Source organism: Chiloscyllium punctatum, chromosome 12 (genome assembly GCF_047496795.1).
Source record: "Chiloscyllium punctatum isolate Juve2018m chromosome 12, sChiPun1.3, whole genome shotgun sequence".
Classification (NCBI taxonomy): Eukaryota; Metazoa; Chordata; class Chondrichthyes; order Orectolobiformes; family Hemiscylliidae; genus Chiloscyllium; species Chiloscyllium punctatum.
This window is the reverse complement of record NC_092750.1, coordinates 2,866,364-2,887,641: the sequence shown is the minus strand read 5'-3', so window position 1 is coordinate 2,887,641 and position 21,278 is coordinate 2,866,364. Positions and strand designations below refer to the sequence as shown.

The 21,278-nt window shown below is 48.7% G+C and overlaps 1 protein-coding gene across 2 annotated transcripts; it reads left to right on the top strand.

The window, feature by feature from the left end:
• The first annotated feature begins 1,172 nt into the window (after positions 1-1,172).
• Positions 1,173-13,397, top strand: klf15 (Kruppel like factor 15). 2 transcript variants are annotated; one of them, XM_072581755.1, is made up of 3 exons: positions 1,173-1,287; positions 7,548-8,629; positions 11,261-13,397. In XM_072581755.1, the coding sequence occupies exons 2-3, from the start codon at positions 7,641-7,643 to the stop codon at positions 11,427-11,429; spliced, it is 1,158 nt and encodes a 385-aa protein (XP_072437856.1). In that variant the 5' UTR covers positions 1,173-1,287; positions 7,548-7,640; the 3' UTR covers positions 11,430-13,397. The 2 variants fall into 2 exon arrangements, with proteins under 2 accessions (XP_072437856.1, XP_072437857.1); XM_072581756.1 differs by lacking the exon at positions 1,173-1,287 and adding an exon at positions 5,892-5,948.
• Positions 13,398-21,278: the final 7,881 nt, after the last annotated feature.

The window sequence follows — 21,278 nt, the reverse complement described above, 5'->3', positions numbered from 1 at the left end:
GTTCCTGATTAGTAACAGGATTGAGGGTGACAGGGAGAAGGCAGGAGAATGGGGTTGAGAAATGTATCAGCCATGATGGAATAGTGGAGCATACTCGATGGGCCGAATGGCCTAAATCTGCTCCTATATCTTATGGTCTTATAGTTGCCTTGTATGCTCTTGGCATTTCAAATGCTCATCTAAAAACATCTTAAATATTTTGAGAGTTCCTGCATTGACCACCATTTCAGGCAGATTCCCATCATCTTTCAAGTCCAGAGACCCGACTTCAGAGCTCTTTTTGTTTGGATCAATTTGGATTTCTGTGGACAGGAGTAATTGGGGATGGGCAATAAATTCTGGCCTTGCCAATAATTACTTTCAAAATAGGTTCGAACCCTGAGGTGAGCCGAAGTTCTTATAGACACAAGTCAGTTAATTCTGGAGTTCTGGCAATGCCTGTGATGGGCACACACACAGTGGATGAACAACCAAAGAAGGGTCACTAGGCTCAAAAGTGTTTCTGTCTCCCCACAGACGCTGCCAGACCTACTGAACCTTACCAGTTCTTTCTGTTATTGAATGAATGCCAAAGTACCTTCTCACGGATAATTTCCTGTTTCCCCCTAGCCACTGTCAGAGGGAATCCAGCAGTAGCAGAGTAAATATACATACACACACACATAAACACACAGACACACACACATACATACACACACACACACGCTCTCACAAACAGAGACACACAGATGCACACACATGTATAAAGACACACACACACATAGAGACACACAGACACATATAGAGACACACAGATGCACACACATGTATAGAGTCTCTCTCTCTCTCTCTCTCACACACACACACACACACACACAGCATTCCCTGATGGTTTCCTTGTGCAGAGGCTGTGAATGGCTGATCACATCAGAAAGGAATGGGAAGCACTCATTCTGAGCTGAACTTGGAGAGTGGGAGCTGTCAGCAGAGAACGCACACAATTCCTGAGAGTAATGAGTCACAAGCTGTGTACAGCTGAGCCAGTATATTGTGATTATTCTTTCTTTCTCTCTGTTGCAAACTAAACATGAAAGAAGAATGTTTTGAAAGGTTGTGTGGACCAGCCCCCACGTAGGATGCCAGACCAATGAGAGTAGAGTCATTAGGCGAGCCTCCCCCATGTAGTGCCTTGTGTTTTCTTGAGCAATGAGAGAGCTCAGTCTGCAGTCACATGTGGACAGAGTGAATCCTCTAACACTGTACACACAAGCTACAGCTAGAGCCGGCTTCAATGACACATTGCTTCAGGTAGGTCACAGCCCACTCTTCATGCAACTCACTTTGATTTTGCAAAGTGACCCATGGTCCCCAGTGGAGGTTTTGTTTTGACAGTTTCACTGATCAGTGACAGATCACTTTCTGAATGCTGTCACTTTCTCTCAGTGTTTCAGAAACTTTGTGCGCCTTGGAATTATTCCTTTCCTTCCCCGTCTTCTTCATTTCTCACGCCCTCCCACCCCTGCACTGTCGGTGAATTTGCCGAGTTTGGCTCCAACTGACAGTCCTGGCTGGGGAAATGGAGTTGGGAGGGTTACTGTCGGTCAAACTGATATGGGGCCAGTTTGGGGAACAGAGAGAGAGAGAGAGAGAAACAGACAGGTACAGGGAAGGGAAGAGAGAGAGAGAGAGAGAGATCGGAATGGGAGAGAGAGATTGGAATGGGAGAGAGAGAGAGACAGAGACAGAGAAGGGAAGAGAGAGAGAGAGAGAAAAATGGGAATGGGAGAGAGAGAGAGACAGGGAAGGTAGGGGAGCAAAAAAGTGAGAATAATGAGAGAGACAGAGAGGTCGAGGAGGGAAATGGAAAGGGAGAGGGGGAGAGAGGAGAGAGAGGGAGAAAAGATGGAAGGGAAGCACAGTGTGAGAGAGAATGTGGGGGGTGTGAGGGGAGTGAGGGGGGAGTGTGGGGAGTGAGGGGGGAGTGTGGGGGGTGTGAGGGGGGAGTGTTGGATGAGTGAGCGGGGAGTGTGGGGTGAGTGTGGGGGGCTGTGAGGGGGGAGTGGGGAATGAGGGGAGTGGGGAGTGAGGAGGGTGTGAGGGGGGAGTGTGGAGGTATGTGAGGGGTGAGTGTGGGGGGTGTGAGGGGGAGTGTGGGGGGTGTGAGGGGGGTGTGTGATGGGTGAGTGTGGGGGATGTGAGGGGGGTGTGTGGGGGGAGGGTGGGAGTGTGAGGAGGGGGTGTGAGGGGGGAGTGTGGGGGGTGTGAGGTGGGAGTGTGGGGTGAGTGGGGGGGTGTGTGAGGGGTGAGTGTGGGGGCTGTGAGGGGGGAGTGGGGAGTGTGGGGTGAGTGTGGTGGGACTGTGGGGTGAGTGAGGGGGGTGTGTGGGGTGAGTAAGGGGGGAGTGTGGGGTGAATGAGGGGGTGAGTGTGGGGGGTGTGAGGGGGAGTGTGTGGGGTCTGAGGTGGGTGTGTGGGGGTATGTGGTGAGTGAGGGGGGAGTGGGGTGAGTGAGGGGGGATTGTGGGGTGACAGTGGGGGTGTGAGGTGGGAGTGTGGAAGTTGCGAGGGGTGAGTATGGAGTGCGTGAGGGGAAGTGTAGGGTGAGTGAGGGAGGAGTGTGGGGTGAGTGTGGGCGGAGTGGGGTGAGTGAGGGGGGAGTGTGGGGTGACAGTGGGGGGTGTGAGGGGGAGTGTGGAAGGTTTGAGGGGGAAGTGTGGAGGGGGTGAGAGGGAGTGTAGGGTGAGTGAGGGAGGAGTGTGGGGTGAGTGTGGGGGCTGTGATGGAGGAGTGGGGAGTGAGGGGAGTGGGGTGTGAGGGGGTGTGAGGAGGGAGTGTGGGGGATGTGAGGGGGAATGTGGAGGATGTGAGGGGGAGTGTGGAGTGAGTGAGGGGGAGTGTGGGGGGTGTGAAGGGGGAGCAGGGAGTGAGTGAGTGGGGAGTGGGAGTGATGGGGGAGTGTGGGGGTGAGTGGGGGGGAGTGTGGGGTGAGTGGGGGGAGTGTGGGGTGAGTGTGAGGGGTGTGAGGGGGGAGTGGGGAGTGAGGGGAGTGTGGGGGGGAGCGTGGGGTGAATGAGGGGGGAGTGTGGGAGTTGTGAGGGGGGAGTGTGGGGTGAGTGAGGGGGGAGTGTGGGGGGTGTGAGGGGGAGGGTGGGGGGTATGGCGGGAGGGTGGGTGAGTGAGGGGGGAGTGTGGGGGTGTGAGGGGGGAGTGTGGGGGTGTGAGGGGGAGGGGGAGTGTGGGGGGTGTGAGGGGTGTGTGTGGGGGTGTGAGGGGAAAGGGGAGAGTAAGGGGGGAGTGTGGGGGTGTGAGGGGGAGTGTGGGGGAGTGTGGGGTGAGTGTGGGGGGTGTGAGGGGGAGTGGGGAGTGAGGGCAGTGTGAGGAGGGTGAGGGGGGAGCATGGGGTGAATGAGGGGGGAGCGTGGGGGTGTGAGGGGAGGGGGGAGTGTGGGAGGTGTGAGGGGTGCGTGTGGGGGTGTGAGGGGGGAGTGTTGGAGGTGTGAGGGGGTGGGGAGACTAAGGGGGGAGTGTGGGAGGTGTGAGGGAGGAGGGACACGAGAGGAGGAGAGGGGGGGGGAAGGGTAGATGAGGAAGGGAGAGGAGAAGTGGAGAGTGTCAGGGAGAGAGAGCAGGGAGAGACAGAGTGAGCCAGGTAGAGAGGGAGAAGGAAGGGGAGAGTGAGAGCGTGGTCACTCAGGATGCATTTCTCTAAAGTCTAACATTGGAACCGTTGATGATCTTGGTTTGGATTCTATGACTTTTACAACCTTTTAAATAATGTTTATGGACAGTTTTTAAATGACGGGAAGGTTTCAGAGCTGTGCAAGGTCCAACCTTCTCGGCAGGGTGCAAACATATGACAGTTGAGGCCAGAAACTTATTGATATTCGTTAGACCCTGACACAGCATCACACCGTCCCGCTCCCCGCCACAGCCCCCACCCCCCCCCAGTACTCTCTCAGATTCCAACATTATTAACTGGATAACAACTTCTCTTTGACTCTGAGGCACTGATTGTGACAGAGGGCCCTGAAAACCAGGCCACTGAGTGTACTTAAAACAGAGATCAATAGGTTCCTGACTACAAGGGGGTCAAGGGTTACAGGGAGAAGGCTGGAGAATGGGGTTAAGAAACAATTTGGCCATAATCGAATGACGGAGCAGAGTCGATGGGCTGAAAGGCCTAATCCTATATCTTACAGCCACTGAGTAGTTTTCCTCTCTTGTACAACCTTTTGGGAAAGAAGAGATCAAACGCGTGATAGACCAATTTAGGGTAGACCATTGAAAACAAAACTTCTAAATATTTCACACCAGGACTGTGAACAATGAAGCTACTGAGATTGCTGCTCAGTCTGACTGACATGTTCCCCAGAACCAGACCCCACTCAGTGATATTGTGCCGATGGGTTGGAAGGTTCTGGATCAAGTCCCCCTCCAAGGCCTGAGCACCGTGCTGACGATCTAGTGACAATGAGGGAGTACTGCACTCAGTCAGAAGATCTGCTCCTCAGATGAAATGTCACGCCCCAGCTCAATGTGTAAGATCCAGGGTACCATCCTGCAGAGGAGAAGGGAGTTCAGGATATTGTGGGACAGTCAACATCGCCAAAGCAGATCCCTGAGTCATTACCCCGTGACTGTTTGTGGGAGCGTGCTGTGTACATTCCCTCCATTACAACAGAATTTCAAAATGTCTCAGGAAGGAGCTTTGAGGCACCAGCTGCTCATTTGGATTTTAGTTTCCAGGTGGCCTCGTCAGTCATATCCTCACTGCTGACTGGATAAGAGAAGCAGGAATTCCCAAGTTACACAGTGTGCTGTGCCTGGTCCCAGTCCACCTGGGGAGAGAACACAGTGGCCACTACCTGGGCCAACAGGAGGACTGCAGACAATGGATCCCAGCTGGAATTTCAACATGCATGGGCTGCCATATTGACGGTAGATATGGGGCTGGCAAGGTGACTGAAAAAAACAACACCAGGTCTTGGATAAAGAGAAGACCCAAGGTTTTATGAATCAAAATCCAAACCCTTTGAGAGGAAGGAGCAGAGAATCTCAGCAGGAGGGTCAGATTCTGCCTCCAGTGCTCTCCCCCTGTCACTGACTCATCCCACAGCCCTGTGTACACTCTCCCCCTGTCACTGACCCCTCCCACAGCCCTGTGTACACTCTCCCCCTGTCACTGACCCCTCCCACAGCCCTGTGTACACTCTCCCCCTGTCACTGACCCCTCCCACAGCCCTGTGTACACTCTCCCCCTGTGTACACTCTCCCCCATCACTGACCCCTCCCACCATTTCATTATCAAAATATTCTTCATCACAAGAGCCTTCATGTTAAACTATTGAATATTTGACCCCATCTGAGCTACAGCATTGAGCTCTGAGCAGGAGTCCTGCACTACCCTGTTTTTACAGCCTGGCTATAATGACAATGATCATCATGCAGATCAAATGTGCAGATCAAAGCCTTGTATGGACTCTCTAAGGCTTTCCTTTTTTTCCAGCCTGCTATTCAGTTCCCTTTTGGGAGTCTTTCTGTTTCCGCCACCTTTCCCAACAACACAGTAACCTGATGAGATCGCTTCCCTGCACCTCGCTTTCAGTTCTTTGCCAATCACCTTAAATCTGTTTGACCTGTGAGGCCCTCCACTGCTGAATAGCCTGTAGGTATCCAGTGCTTCAGTTCAGCCAGAAAAACAGTATAGTGGACAGTGAGAAGGTCTGCTGAAGTATTTGGAGATATTCAAGGAAGAGAATGAACAATGAACAAACACAAACAGTGTGGTTAGGATCTGATCACACTGAGACTCACATCTTGTGACTTTGACTCTGGTGTGCTGTGAGGACAGGTCCCGTCCCCTGTCACTGGGCTTTTTATGGCACTGTGCAAATGATTCACATTCTCCTTGCTGCAGTCAGCTGACACCGAGCAGATCAGATACAGACTGAGGCAGGACGTGTGCAATAGGTGAATTCCTCAGAGCACTTCACATAGTGAGACTGTGCTGTCCCTGTCCTGGGAGTGTTTGATGGGGACAGTGTAGAGGGAGCTTTACTCTGTATCTAACCCCGTGCAGTCCGTGTCTTGGGAATGTTTGATGGGGACAGTAGAGAGGGAGCTTTACTCTGTATCTAACCCCATGCTGTCCCTGTCCTGGGAGTGTTTGATGGGGACAGTGTAGAGGGAGCTTTACTCTGTATCTAACCCCGTGCAGTCCGTGTCTTGGGAATGTTTGATGGGGACAGTAGAGAGGGAGCTTTACTCTGTATCTAACCCCATGCTGTCCCTGTCCTGGGAGTGTTTGATAGGGACAGTGTAGAGGGAGCTTTACTCTGTATCTAACCCCGTGCAGTCCGTGTCTTGGGAATGTTTGATGGGGACAGTATAGAGGGAGCTTTACTCTGTATCTAACCCCATGCTGTCCCTGTCCTGGGAGTGTTTGATGGGGACAGTGTAGAGGGAGCTTTACTCTGTATCTAACCCCGTGCTGTCCCTGTCCTGGGAGTGTTTGATGGGGACAGTGTAGGGAGAGCTTTACTCTGTATCTAACCCCGTGCTGTCCCTGTCCTGGGAGTGTTTGATGGGGACAGTATAGAGGGAGCTTTACTCTGTATCTAACCCCATGCTGTCCCTGTCCTGGGAGTGTTTGATGGGGGACAGTGTAGAGAGAGCTTTACGCTGTATCTAACCCCGTGCTGTCCCTGTCCTGTGAATGTTTGATGGGGACAGTGTAGAGGAAGCTTTACTCTGTATCTAATCCCGTGCTGTCCCTGTCCTGGGAGTGTTTGATGGGGACAGTGTAGAGGGAGCTTTACTCTGTATCTAACCCCGTGCAGTCCGTGTCTTGGGAATGTTTGATGGGGACAGTATAGAGGGAGCTTTACTCTGTATCTAACCCCATGCTGTCCCTGTCCTGGGAGTGTTTGATGGGGACAGTGTAGAGGGAGCTTTACTCTGTATCTAACCCCATGCTGTCCCTGTCCTGGGAGTGTTTGATGGGGACAGTGTAGAGGGAGCTTTACTCTGTATCTAACCCCGTGCTGTCCCTGTCCTGGGAGTGTTTGATGGGGACAGTATAGAGGGAGCTTTACTCTGTATCTAACCCCGTGCAGTCCGTGTCTTGGGAATGTTTGATGGGGACAGTATAGAGGGAGCTTTACTCCGTATCTAACCCCATGCTGTCCCTGTCCTGGGAGTGTTTGATGGGGGACAGTGTAGAGAGAGCTTTACTCTGTATCTAACCCCGTGCTGTCCCTGTCCTGTGAATGTTTGATGGGGACAGTGTAGAGGGAGCTTTACTCTGTATCTAACCCCGTGCTGTCCCTGTCCTGGGAGTGTTTGATGGGGGACAGTGTAGAGAGAGCTTTACGCTGTATCTAACCCCGGCTGTCCCTGTCTTGGGGGTGTTTGATGGGAGGACAGTGTAGAGGGAGCTTTACTCCGTATCTAACCCCGTGCCATCCCTGCCCTTAGTGAACATAAACAATGTGAAATAGGTTTGTGTGTTTCAAGTGGGATCCTGTTGTGTAGTTGAAATGTAAATATAGATCTTCTTTTGTTTATTAGGCGCTGGGTCCAATTGGTTTCCTGTGGGTGTGAGCCCAGATCGTGGGTGATCTCATTGGTCCATCATTGATCTACATCACTCTACAGGCAGCCATGGTGGATCACCTGCTGTCCAATAAGAGCCACTTCCTGCCGCTGGGTTACCATGGCGGTAAGATGATGGAGAGCTGCAGTTACCGGATGTTACCATCTCCTGTGTCTGAGGATGATAGTGACTGCTCCAGTTCCTGCTCCTGCTCCAGCCCTGACTCCTTGGTGCTGAACTCCAGCTCCCGGAGCTCCTCCAGCAGCCACAGTGGAGACAGCATCATCGATTACCTGCTTTCCCAGGCTTCCATGAGGAGCTTCCCAACTCCGGCTTGGGACCAGAAGGCTGGTCATCCCGTCATCAAGGAGGAAGCTGTGGAATTTCCCAGCTTTGGGGCAGAGAGGGATGCGTTGCGGCCATTCCAGCCAACCCTGGAGGAAATTGAAGAATTCCTTGAGGAGAACATGGAGGTGGATTCAAAGGATGAACCCAAAAGTGAAGTGACCGAGGGGACAAGCGATGATCCCGGCTCCTCCATCATGCTGCAGGGCAAAGTGATCTCTATGCAAGCCAAGTCGGAAATGAAAGATGTGAGGAATACTGAACAGGCATTGACACCTGGCGGGGCCATCCCAGTCCTTGTTCAGCTGCAACCGGTGAAGCAGGAGCAGGGCAGTGAGGGTCACCCACACCCTCGAACTGACCTGAAGGTCGCTCAATTCCTTGTCAACATTCAGGGGCAAACCTTTACCCTGGTGCCTCAGCTTGTGCAGTCGTCCAGTCTGAACTGCTCCCGTCAGTACGTGAGAATCGCGCCGGTCCCTGTTGCTGCCAAGCCCATGGCTGGAGCTGTGGAAGGTTCCCAGGGCCAAGGTGCCCTCCTCCTGGGCCACAAGTTTCCAAAAGGGACCCCAGCAGAACTTCTGAAAATGCACAAGTGCACCTTCCCCGGTTGCACCAAGATGTACACCAAGAGCAGCCATCTGAAAGCTCATTTAAGGAGACATACAGGAGAGAAGCCATTTGCCTGCACTTGGCCTGGGTGTGGATGGAGGTCAGTTTGATAATTCTGTTATAAATAAGAATTTCTGTCACATCTTTCACCACCTCATGACACCTCGGAGCATTTCATAATAAATAAAGTAATTGACACTGATCTAGTCCTTCATAAACAGCAACATGACCCGGAGCAGATTAGATTCCCTACAGTCTGGAAACAGGCCCTTCAGCCCCACAAGTCCACACCCACCCTCTGAAGAGTAACCAACCCCAGACCCATTTCCCTTTGACTAACGCTCCTATGGGTAACTTAGCATGACCAATTCACCTGACCTGCACATCTTTGGACTGTGGGAGGAAGCCAGTGCACCTGGAGGGAACCCACACAGACATGGGGAGAATGTACAAACCCCACACAGACAGTTGCCCAAGACTGGAATTGAACTGGTGCTGTGAGGCAGCAGTGTTAACCACTGAGGCACCGTGCTGCCCCAGATAACCTGTGGGTATTGACTGGGGCTAAAAGATTGGCCAGAAAACTAAGCAGAACAGCCTGATCCTCTTTGACCTTTGTATTTATCCATTCATGGGACCTGGGTGTCGCCAGAGGGCAATTAGGAACCAACTTGCTGTGGGCCTGGAGTCACATATGGGCCAGACTGAGAATAGAGAGTGGGAGAGAAACACTCCCACAGAAATTTACCAGCCTGTTGGAGTCTCTCCCAGGGTCAGTGATTGAGACAGAAATTGGTGTCAACGTCAATACACAGAGGGAATAAATCATAAAAATGCAGAAAATTCTAGAAGGACCACACAAGGCAAATACAGGAAGGATGTTCCTGATGACCAGGAAGCCCAGAACCTGGGAGCACAGTCTCAGGAGATTGGTGAGCCATTGGGACTGAGCTGAGGGGAAATGTCTTTGCCCAGAGAGTGGGGAGTGGGTGGGATTCACTGCCACAGGAAGTGTGGTCTCGGCTGTAGAAAACTCATCAGTGAATCTGTGCACAGCATGATCCCACACGCAACAGCATCATGATGCCCTGGTAATCCGTTTTGGTGATTTCAATTGAGGAATCTAGCAGTTAATTGAGAAGTAAAGAAGAATTTAAAAAGAAGCATATTATCTAAATGGGGAGAGGTTACTGAGCTGCAGGGAGATCTGGGGCTTCTGGTCGATGAATCATGAAGGTTGGTATACAGGTGCAGCAAGTCATCCAGAAACTAACAGAATGTTAACATTTATCACAAGTAGACAGGCAGGAGGCTGGAAGAACACAGCAAGCCAGGCAGCGTCAGGAGGTGGAGAAGTCAACGTTTCAGGTGTAACCCTTCTTCAGGGCTGGGGGTGGGTGGGGGGGGGAGGGGGAGCTGCAGATAAAGGGGGTGGGGGCGCAGGGTGGTGAGGTGGGGATAGGTGAAGACAGGTAGAGGATATGACCTGGTTGGTCAATGGGAGGAATGAATCCAGTTGGTGGCTGGGAGGAGCGGAGGGAGGGGGAGGGGCTGGGAAGGGAAACAAGGCAAACTGAATATGAAAATAAAAAGGTCATATTTTAGTTATACATGGCTCTAGGGAGATCACATCGGGAGGACTGTGTATAGTTTGTTCACCTTATTCATGGAAGAATTTAATTCCTAGCTTGTATGTTTGTGTTTTTGAGGGCAGATTAAAGGTTTATGAGGGTCTGAAGCAAGACCAGGGATAGGTCAAGAGAGAAGGTCAGAATAAATGAGGAGCTCAGTGATTGGATGGAGGCAGGAGAGATGAAATGACCAAAGTAAAGATGGTAAAAAGGAACAGGAATCACATCTGGAGACAGTGTACAGAGCAACCGAACGTTTGTGGGCAAATTACAATATTTAAGATTCATGAAAACATGCTTTGATTAAAATTTGTTATTTATTTTGGCATTTATTGTCAATCCCCTCATGGTTGGTGCTGTCCTCTCTGTCAGTTTCACTCTTCCCATCTGGGTACCCCCTCAGTCCTTACTGTGTTAAAATTAAATCCCATTACTCCAAGTATGTAACAGGAGGCCATTCAGCCCCTCTGTTTGTGGTGCTGTAGGCGAACCAAGTGGCAGTTCTTGAATTTCTCACTGCCCCTGTCAGTCTCTGCAGCCCTCCCTCCTTCCCCACCTCAGTTTCATCTGTAAGGACAGTGAATGAGGGCCCTTCAGTCATCATTCTGACACAGTTCCCTGCTCTGCTTCTATATTCCATTAATCTGCACAGGTTTCTTAATCCCTTGGCCCAACAAACAAAAAAAAACTTGTTCTTAATTTTTATGCTTCTGTGAGTTCTGTGTTTCCTAACATTGCAGTTGAATAGCATGGCTTGAATTTTCAAGCATACCCCCCCCCCCCCCCCCCCCCCCCCCCGCAAAAGATTGGGTGGACTGCCTGAACCAACTCGGAGTTCATCTCTCGCCATTGCACCCATTGGACCCCTTTGATCATCTGAAACAGCTCAGACAGGTCACTCACTCAGGTTGTTTGGGTTGAGGGATTACAAAACTAATCTTTGCAATTTGTCCTCATAATCGGAGCCTTTAACCTTAGAGACTGAACCCTGCAGCTTCGAGTGAGGACTGGGGTGAAACGGGGTCATGGCAAGTGGAGATGGTTGGCTATTGAGATGTTAGTGGTGAATGACGGCTTAATTGCTTGGTATGTTATTTCAGGTTCTCAAGGTCAGATGAACTCTCCAGACACAGGAGATCGCATTCTGGAGTCAAGCCGTACCAGTGTGCCATCTGTGAGAAGAGGTTTGCTCGCAGTGACCACCTTTCCAAACACATCAAGGTCCACCGCTTTCCCAGAACTGGTCGGACAGCCCGGCCTGTGAACTGAACAGACTGAACACTGACCCAGCTGTAAGGGCTGCCTATGGAAACTACAGGTGAATGGGAGCAGGGGGTGGACATGGAGCCAGGACAGAGACGCACCGTTCCATTCAAGCCCATTGCAGGATGTCTGCACCTTGACCTCCTTAGAAGTGGCTGGCCTGAATGTAATTAACCCTTTGGTGCCAAAGCTGCTGAGAGATGACAGATTCAAGATGGCCAGACCCAACTACCCAAACTTTAACCTCAGGTCACTGTCCCAGCCACACCGTGTGAATCTCACATCGAAAGGTGTCCAGCTACTGTGTTCCTCACTGTCACTTCTCCTGTTACTCTGCGTGGATGTGTAGGGCGATTAAAAGCCCTTTGTCCCCTCTGAACCGCGGGTGAGACTCCATTTCAGTGCCTGAGCTATGACTCCTCCAAGTGGCACTTCTCCATGTAGACTGAAGGTTATTTACTGGATACTGTTTGCGACATGTTGTCTATGAGATGTGTAAATAAGCCAGCGAACGTTCACCCTCTCACATCATTTTAAATGTGTGACTTATTTTCCTTTTTAGGAAAGCAAGTATATCTCAAATTTATCAGACTATATGAAAAAAAAAGTAAGGCAGGATAGGGAGAGATTGATCAGACAGCTCAATCACCAAGGCTCCTCAGCTAGGGATGGGTATTAAATGCTGATCCCAGCCAGCAATGCTCACATGAACAATAACTCCAAGATATAGATTTTTTTTTATTTAGGAATGTAGTCAAAGCCACTCTCTCAGCAAGCCTGAGTACCTATGAAAAGGTTTCACTTCCCACTCACCTCAGCAATTATTTGCTCACCACAGTGATCCCGCAGTGAGCCCCAGCTGTCACAGGGAATGTCTTCCACAATCTCCACACCGAGGCATAAGGCATGGATTCAAGTCTCACTGCAGAAACACAAGCCTGACTGTTTCAGTGCTGAGGGAGTGCCTCGCTGTCGGAGGGTCAGTGCTGAGGGAGTGCCGCACTGTCGGAGGGTCAGTGCTGAGGGAGTGCCACACTGTTGGAGGGTCAGTGCTGAGGGAGTGCCGCACTGTCGGAGAGTCACTGCTGAGGGAGTGCCTCGCTGTCAGAGGGTCAGTGCTGAGGGACTGCCACACTGTCGGAGGGTCAGTGCTGAGGGAGTGCCGCCCTGTCGGAGGGTCAGTGCTGAGGGAGTGCCGCCCTGTCGGAGGGTCAGTGCTGAGGGAGTGTCGCACTGTCAGAGGGTCAGTGCTGAGGGAGTGCAGCACTGTCGGAGGGTCAGTGCTGAGGGAGTGCAGCACTGTCGGAGGGTCAGTGCTGAGGGAGTGCCGCACTGTCGGAGGGTCAGTGCTGAGGGAGTGCTGCACTGTCAGGGGGTCAGTGCTGAGGGAGTGTCGCACTGTCAGGGGGTCAGTGCTGAGGGAGTGCAGCACTGTTGGATGTGTATTTTTGACTATTTAAAATCAAGCATGAGAGTTATTTTCAGTTCCCTGTTTATTCCCCAGCCAGTTCCACTGAAACAGCTAATCCAGTCATTATCACCTCACTGTGTTTGGGATCTTGCTGTGTTAAAAATGGCTGCAATGTTTCCTATTTACAAGTGCAACTACTTTTTAAAAAAAACACTTCATTTTGGCTGTGACACAAATTGGATCGTCATGAATTTGTGTTGGGCGCTTTATACATGCAGGCCTTCATGAAGTTAAAAGAAGTCAGTTTGGCTAAAACTGATTAATGAATTTTCTGATTAATGAAAATTAACTGAATTTTCTCAGTGACCAGCTGTTCTGTTTTGTGTTGATCAGCATCTGGCACCACCTCAGCTCGTTATATTTTGATTCCAGCCACAAATCATGAGATTTATTGAATTCAATTTCATAATTTGACAAAATGACATTTGAAGTCACAAATTGAAAGTATGTCAAAAAGATCAGGAGAGCTGAAAAATGTGTTGCTGGAAAAGCGCAGCAGGTCAGGCAGCATCCAAGGAGCAGGAGAATCAACGTTTTGGGCATAAGCCCTTCTTCAGGAACCACCGTATCCAGATTCCTGAAGAAGGGCTTATGCCCAAAACGTTGATTCTCCTGCTCCTTGGATGCTGCCTGACCTGCTGCGCTTTTCCAGCAACACATTTTCAGCTCTGATCTCCAGCATCTGCAGTCCTCACTTTCTCCAAGAAGATCAAGAGAATTTCATTCACCATAGTGTTTTTGTCCTGGATCCAATCTATAACTTGTTCATTCACGTGATTTTGGTGTCACTGGCTGGGCCCAGTATTTATTGCCCGTCCCTAGTTACCCCTTGAGAAGATGGGGGTGAGCTGCCTTCTTGACCCACTGCAGTCCATGTGCTGTGGGTTGACCCACAATGCCCTTTGGGTGGGAATTCCAGGATTCTGACCAAGCGACACTGAAGGAACGGCGATATATTTCCAAGTCGGGATGGTGGGTGGTTTGGAGGGGATCTTGCAGGGGGTGAGTATTCCCATGTATCTGCTGCCCTTGTCCTTCTAGATGGAAGTGGTCGTTGGTTTGGAAGGTGCTGTCTAAAGGACCTTGGTGAGTAACCCATTTCTGTTGGGACCATTGTGCGATTCCTGATTCCCTTCAGTATCTGACAGAGTTTGGGTGTTCTAAATCTTACCTGGAATTTGGAAATCCTCAAATCATATTGCCACCTTGTTCAGTTCTCACTCAGGATTGTTATCCAATCCTGGCCAACCAATCATAAGACCCTAAGATATAGGAATAGAACTAGGCCATTTGGCCCATCGAGTCTGCTCCGCCATTCGATCACTGCCGATCTGTTTCTCTACCCCATTCTCCTGCCTTCTTCCTATAACCCTTGATCCCTTTACTAATGGAGAACCAATCTATCTCTGTCTTAAACACACTCAGTGACTTGGCCTCCACAGCCCTCTGTAGCAATGATTCCCCACCCTTTGGCTGAAGAAATTCCTCCTCATCTCAGTCCTAAAGGGTTGTCCCTTCACCCTGAGGCTGTGCCCTATGGTCCTAGTCTCTCCTACTGTTGGAAACATCTTCTCCATATCCACCAGAAAATGTCCCACCTCGCGCAGAGTATGTCGCCTGGATTTGAAGATGGCACATTCTCAACTAATCTGGGGAAATTACATCTCAGTCTGTAGTCCCTCAGGAGGTGATGGGGAGAGGATAATCAACTGGAGAATCGAGGGTTACAGGGAAAATGCAGGAAAGTGGACCTAAGGAATGTTGGATTAGCCACCATCCTATTGAATGGTGCAGCAGGTTTAAGGGTCCAAATGGCCTATTCCTAGAATCCTTACATTGAGGAAATAGATCCTTCAGCCCAACAAGCCCACACTGACCCTCCGAAGAGTAACCCACCCAGACCCATTCCGCTACTACTCTACATTTACCCCGACTAATGCACCTAACCTACAAATCCCTGAACTCTATGGGCAATTTAGCACAGCCAACTCTGCACATTTGGATTGTAGGAGGAAACCGGAGCATCCGGAGGAAACCCACGCAGACACGGAGAGAATATGCAAACTCCACACGGACAGTCGCCTGAGGCTGGGATTGAACTTGGCACTGTGAGGCAGTGGTGGTAACCACTGAGCCACTGTGCCTGTTCCTATTTCACATGGTTTTATAATATTGATTCACTCACGTGTAATTTGAAAGATTTCTCCCATATCATTACGATTTGGGATAGACAGAGTACGATGTGGTGTGTGGGACCTGCTCACGAGAGACCAGTGTTTCCAAATCTCTGCCCCAACCCCACTGGGGCTTTACCCTTCCTCATGTCTGGCTCAATAGTGGATTTGTTGTTAGAGTCTGGTCACAATGATTCCATCTCCAGATGGGGAGAAAATGAATTTCTTGCCCAGAAAATATGACATTCCTGAAATTGGGAATGCTTGTGTATGTGATGATGGATATTGTCCTTAATGAAGGAGTGATCTGTGCTGTGTCCTCACAGCCACCGTGTACACCCCTTCGATGGCTGGAGACCTTCTTCCCAGGTATCCTCTCTGATGTCAAGGCAGCACAGTGGCTCAGTGGTTAGCACTACTGCCTCATGGTACCAGGGACCCAGGTTCGATTCCAGCCTCGGGCAACTGTTTGTGTGGAGTTTGCACATTCTCCCCATGTCTGTGTGGGTTTCCTCTGGGTGCTCCAGTTTCTTCCCACAAACCAAAAATGTGCAGATTAGGTGAATTGGCCATGCTAAATTGCCCATTGTGTTTGGGGATGTGTAGTATAGATGCATTATTCAGGGGTAAATGTAGAGTAGTCGGGGAACGGGTCTGAACGGGTTACTCTTCAGAGGGTCAGTGTGTACATGCTGGCCAAATGGCCTTTTTACACATTGTAGGAATTCTAATTCCCCAACTCAGGAACCTTCAGATGAATCTGCATCTCTCCACCTGGATCCAGACAAGGCTTAATCCCATAAAATGGATTTCTGGATGGTTCATAACATGAACCTCCAATCATCCTGCAGTCCCACTCTCCTCTTTCCAACATCAGTTCCCCAAAGCTCATCTGGGAAATCTGACCCTTTAACCACTTGATTCTAAAGTCAAGCAATATTTTCTCTTAACTTTTAACAAAGTGTTCAGCATAGTGGGCATAGTGGGCGGCACGGTGGCACGGTGGTTAGCACTGCTGCCTCACAGCGCCAGAGACCCGGTTTCAATTCCCGCCTCAGGCGACTGACTGTGTGGAGTTTGCACGTTCTCCCCGTGTCTGCGTGGGTTTCCTCCAGGTGCTCCGGTTTCCTCCCACAGTCCAAAGATGTGCAGGTCAGGTGAATTGGCCTTGCTAAATTGCCCATAGTGTTAGGTAAGGGGTAAATGTAGATGTAGGGGTATGGGTGGGTTACGCTTCGGCGGGGCGGTGTGGACTTGTTGGGCCGAAGGGCCTGTTTCCACACTGTAAGTAATCTAATCTAATCTAATAAACAGTTGCTGTTAAGAGGATATAATCTTCTTGGGTTGTTTTGCTTCTAACATTGTCCCAAAGATTAATCTTCCAATTCCTGGAGCCTTCAGGACAAATCTAAAGCCAAACTTAAAAATGTCCCTAAAATGTAAAATATTTAGGTGAGGCTTTCACTGAGATCACAAAAGCAAAATACTGTGGATGCTGGGAATTCAAACTTGGAAGAGGAAATGCTGGAGATACTCAGTGAGGCCAGGCAGTATCTGTGGAGGAAAACAGGATAAAGGTTTCAGGATGTTATCTGACAATAGAAACTAGTAATTGAATTTACTCCCTTTAATTGAGAATAATATGTGGAAGTGAGTGAGTTGCACTGCAAACAGCTTTATGCAGAGACAGCTTACATCCAGACATATCTCTTAGACCCTGCAGCTCCCAGGGTTAAACTTTGATTGTGTTATTGTCAGGATTGGAGGCGATGCTGGTTTGTTTTGTGTGGCATGGTTTTGGTAATATAACTATTGGCACACTCACTGGGGAGGAGTCCCATGCTCTTCATTGAAAGAGAGATTTTTACATCCATCTAAGAATGGTCATGTTTCGCTCACAGGCCAGTCCCTCTGACAGTGCAGCACTCCCTCGTCACTGCACTACACATGTCAGCCTGGAGTATGGCCTCAGGTCTCTGGATGTGGGGCTTGAACCAATAACCTTCTGGAGTGAGTGTGGAGAGATGTTTCTGTCAGATCCCCTCACTTGTTCTTCTGTTTCTGTGCTGTTGCTCCCACGTAGTCTCCCATGCTGTTCCCATCTCCTGTCTGGATCTCACCAGTTTCTCTTGTGTGATTTGGTGCCAGTGAGAGGATAGGATAACATTCAGCTCGGACAACATCTAGACAATACCAGCCTTATTGTTGTCCCTGTAGTGGCTGGAAAATGGTTGTTAATTTCGTAACTTATACACATCAGAGAGCAGCCTATATAAATATTTAGCAGTGTGTTAATTTTGACACAGTACATTATTTTTAATGTAACAGATCTTGTTTGCATCCTATGAATGTGTGTGTACATATCCTGTATCCAGCTAGTCTCTATATAGTTAAACTATTTGACATTTCTCTCTGATTATGTAAATCTTGTCATTTGTGTGATGTACATAAAAAATTCCATATATTTTCTTTTGTTCCATAAAATGTACAGCATATACTTTAAAAGGAATAACATTAAATTCTGACTATGAGAGAGTTTCTAATTAATTGCTTCTTACAATGTTGGAATTGGTATTTGATGGGCTCAACAACTTTGGGCATTGTAACTGTCATCACTACAACGCTCAGGTGCACACTTGACTTTCTATCATCATCCTCTCTGTTTATCCTCCAAGACAAATCATCTGGCACGTTGGATTCCATCAGGGTGAGAGCACCCAGAGGGACCCTGCTGTGAAGGGGGAAGGATACCACAGATAATTGATTTTTGGGTGATTTGCAATTTCAGGATCTTTCCTCCTCGTGTTTTCTCTCCATTTCTGAGTCTTTGCTTTTGAGATTTCTGAACCTGGCTGCACCAACTGCAGAGATTTTGACTGGCATTTAATGGAATTCAAAGTTGGAATTCTGACAATTAAGCCTTGCTCGTATGTTTGTAACAATATCATGTCTTTGTAACAATGTTGTGTGTTTGTAACAATGTCATGTATTTGTAACAATGTTGCATCTTTCTAACAATGTGTATTTGTAACATTGTCATGTGTTTGTAATAATGTCGTGTGTTTGTAACAATGTTGTGTGTTTGTAATAAGGTGTCTTCGTAACAATGTGTGTTTGTAACAATGTCGTGTGTTTGTAATAATGTGTCGTTATAACAATGTCATGTCTTTGTAACAATGTTGTGTCTTTGTAACAATGTTCGTGTGTTTGTAACAGTATTCAAGGTTGTGTGTTTGTAACATTGTCATGTGTTTGTAACAATATTGTGTGTTTGTAATATTGTGTATTTGTAACAATGTCATCTGTTTGTAACAATATAATGTCTTTGTAATAATGTTGTGTCTTTGTAACAATGTGTGTTTGTAACAATATTGTGTGTCTGGAACAATAAGCAAACCAAGGACAACACTGAGTCCTTGGTTGCTTAGAATCATATCATAGAATCCCTACAGTGTGGAAACAGGCCCATTGGCCCAAAAAGTCCATACCAACCCTCCGAAGAGTATCCCATCCAAACCTACAGTTTACCCCTGACTAATGCACCTAACTTACTCATCCCTGAGCACTATGGGCAATTTAGCATGGCCACTTCACCTAACCCACATATATTTGGACTGTGGGAGGAAACTGAGCACCTGAAGGAAACTCACAAAGACACAGGGAGAACGTACAAACTCCAGACAGACAGTCACCTGAGGCTGGAATCGGACCCAGGTTCCTGGTGCCGTGAGGTAGCAGTGCTAACCACTGAGCCACCATGCCGCCCCAATGAGTGACCCACTGGAAAGACTCCACAGACTCTCACAAAAAACTGAAGGATGAAAGTAGAACAAGGGGGCACAGCCTCAAAATAAGGGGGAGCAGATTTCAGACGGAGCTGAAAAAAAACTTCATCCAAAGAGTGTTAGAATTGCTTGCCCAGTGAAGTGGTTGAGGCTACCTTATTGAATGATTTTAAAGCAACAATGGATGGGTTTTTGAACATAGAGTCATAGAGTCATAGAGATGTACAGCATGGAAACAGACCCTTCGGTCCAACCCGTCCATACCGAACAGATAATCCGACCCAATCTAGTCCCACCTGCCACCACCCGGCCCATATCCCTCCAAACCCTTCCTATTCATATACCCATCCAAATGCTTCTTAAATGTTGCAATTGTACCAACCTCCACCACATCCTCTGGCAGCTCATTCTACACATGTACCACCCTCTGTGTGAAAATGTTGCCCCCTAGTCTCTTTTATATCTTTTCCCTCTCACCCTAAACCTATGCTCTCTAGTTCTGGACTCCCCAACCCCAGGGAAAAGACTTTGTCTATTTATCCTACCCATGCCCCTCATAATTTTGTAAACCTCTATAAGGTCACCCCTCAGCCTCCCACTCTCCAGGGAAAACAGCCCCAGCCTGTTCAGCGTCTCCCTATAGCTCAAATCCTCCAACCCTGGCAATATTCTTGTAAATCTTTTCTGAACCCTTTCAAGTTTCACAACATCTTTCCAATAGGAAGGAGACCAGAATTGCACGCAATATTCCAACAGTGGCCTAACCAATGTCCTGTACAGCCGCAACATGACCTCCCAACTCCTGTACTCAATGCTCTGACCAATAAAGGAAAGCATATCAAACGCCTTCTTCACTATCCTATCTACCTGTGACTCCACTTTTAAGGAGCTATGAACCTGCACTCCAAGGTCTCTTTGTTCAGCAACACTCCCCAGGACCTTACCATTAAGTGTATAAGTCCTGCTAAGACTTGCTTTCCCAAAATGCAGCACCTGGCATTTATCTGAATTAAACTCCATCTGCCACTTCTCAACCCATTGGCCCATCTGATCAAGATCCTGTTGTAATCTGAGGTAACACTCTTCGCTGTCCACTACACCTCCAATTTTGGTGTCATCTGCAAACTTACTAACTGTACCTCTTATGCTCACATCAAAATCATTTATATAAATGACAAAAAGTAGAGGACCCAGTACCGATACTTGTGGCACTCCACTGGTCACAGGCCTCCAGTCTGAAAAACAACCCTCCACTACCACCCTCTGTCTTCTACCTTTGGGCCAGCTCTGTATCCAAATGACTAGTTCTCCCTGTATTCCATGAGTTCTAACCTTGCTAATCACTCTCCCATGGGGAACCTTGTCGAACACCTTACTGAAGTCCATATAGATCACATCTACTGCTCTGCTCTCATCAATCTTCTTTGTTGCTTCTTCAAAAAACTCAATCAAGTTTGTGAGACATGATTTCCCACACACAAAGCCATGTTGACCATCCCTAATCAGTCCTTGCCTTTCCAAATACATGTACATCCTGTCCCTCAGGATTCCCTACAACAACTTGCCCACCACGGACGTGAGGCTCACTGGTCTATAGTTCCCTGGCTTGTCTTTACCGCCCTTCTTAAACAGTGGCACCACGTTTGCCAACCTCCAGTCTTCCGGCACCTCACCTGTGACTATTGATGATACAAACATCTCAGCAAGAGGCCCAGCAATCACTTCTCTAGCTTCCCATAGAGTTCTCGGGTGCACCTGATCAGTAGCTCGGGATTTATCCACCTTTAACCGTTTCAAGACATCCAGCACTTCCTCCTCTGTAATCTGGACATTTTACAAGGTGTCACCATCTATTTCCCTACAGTCTATATCTTCCATATCCTTTTCCACAGTAAATACTGATGCAAAATATTCATTTCGTATCTCCCCCATTTTCTGTGGCTCCACACAAAGTAAAGCAAGTAATGGTTATGGTGAGAGGGCTGGTAAGTGGAACTGAGGCCATGATCTTATTGAATGGTAGAGCAGGCTCGAGGGGCCAGATGGCCTACTCCTGCTCCTAATTCTGATGTTCTTATGTTGGTCTGAGCTCAGACACCAGCTATCCCAAATGCTGCCTCTGGTTACTGACTGTCAGGCATTTCAGCCATGTCACCACGTTGGCACTATGCCAAGATGGTATGGGTACTTGGTATTGCTGGGTTGTGTTAGCACTTCAGCATCTGCAGGCATCATGTGAGCTCCCAAAGGTTTTCAAGGGGGAGAGTTTGAGCTTCTTGGTATGAAGCTGGTCTACATTGCAGGTCCCTGGTGTGTCGAGCTGAGTTGTCAGGATTACTGCTCGATGGAGTTTCAGATTGGTCTAAAGGCTGAGTCCTCTGGGACCCAGATTGAGGGTGAAAGTTTACTAAAGGTGACCCTTGCT

What these genes read in the sequence shown, in the direction of transcription:
- klf15 (XM_072581755.1), top strand. Translation starts at nt 7,641, where the DNA reads ATGGTGGATCACCTGCTGTCCAATAAGAGCCACTTCCTGCCGCTGGGT. An exon ending in TGGCCTGGGTGTGGATGGAG is followed by an intron (nt 8,630 to 11,260) that starts GTCAGTTTGATA and finishes ATGTTATTTCAG; the next exon opens with GTTCTCAAGGTCAGATGAAC.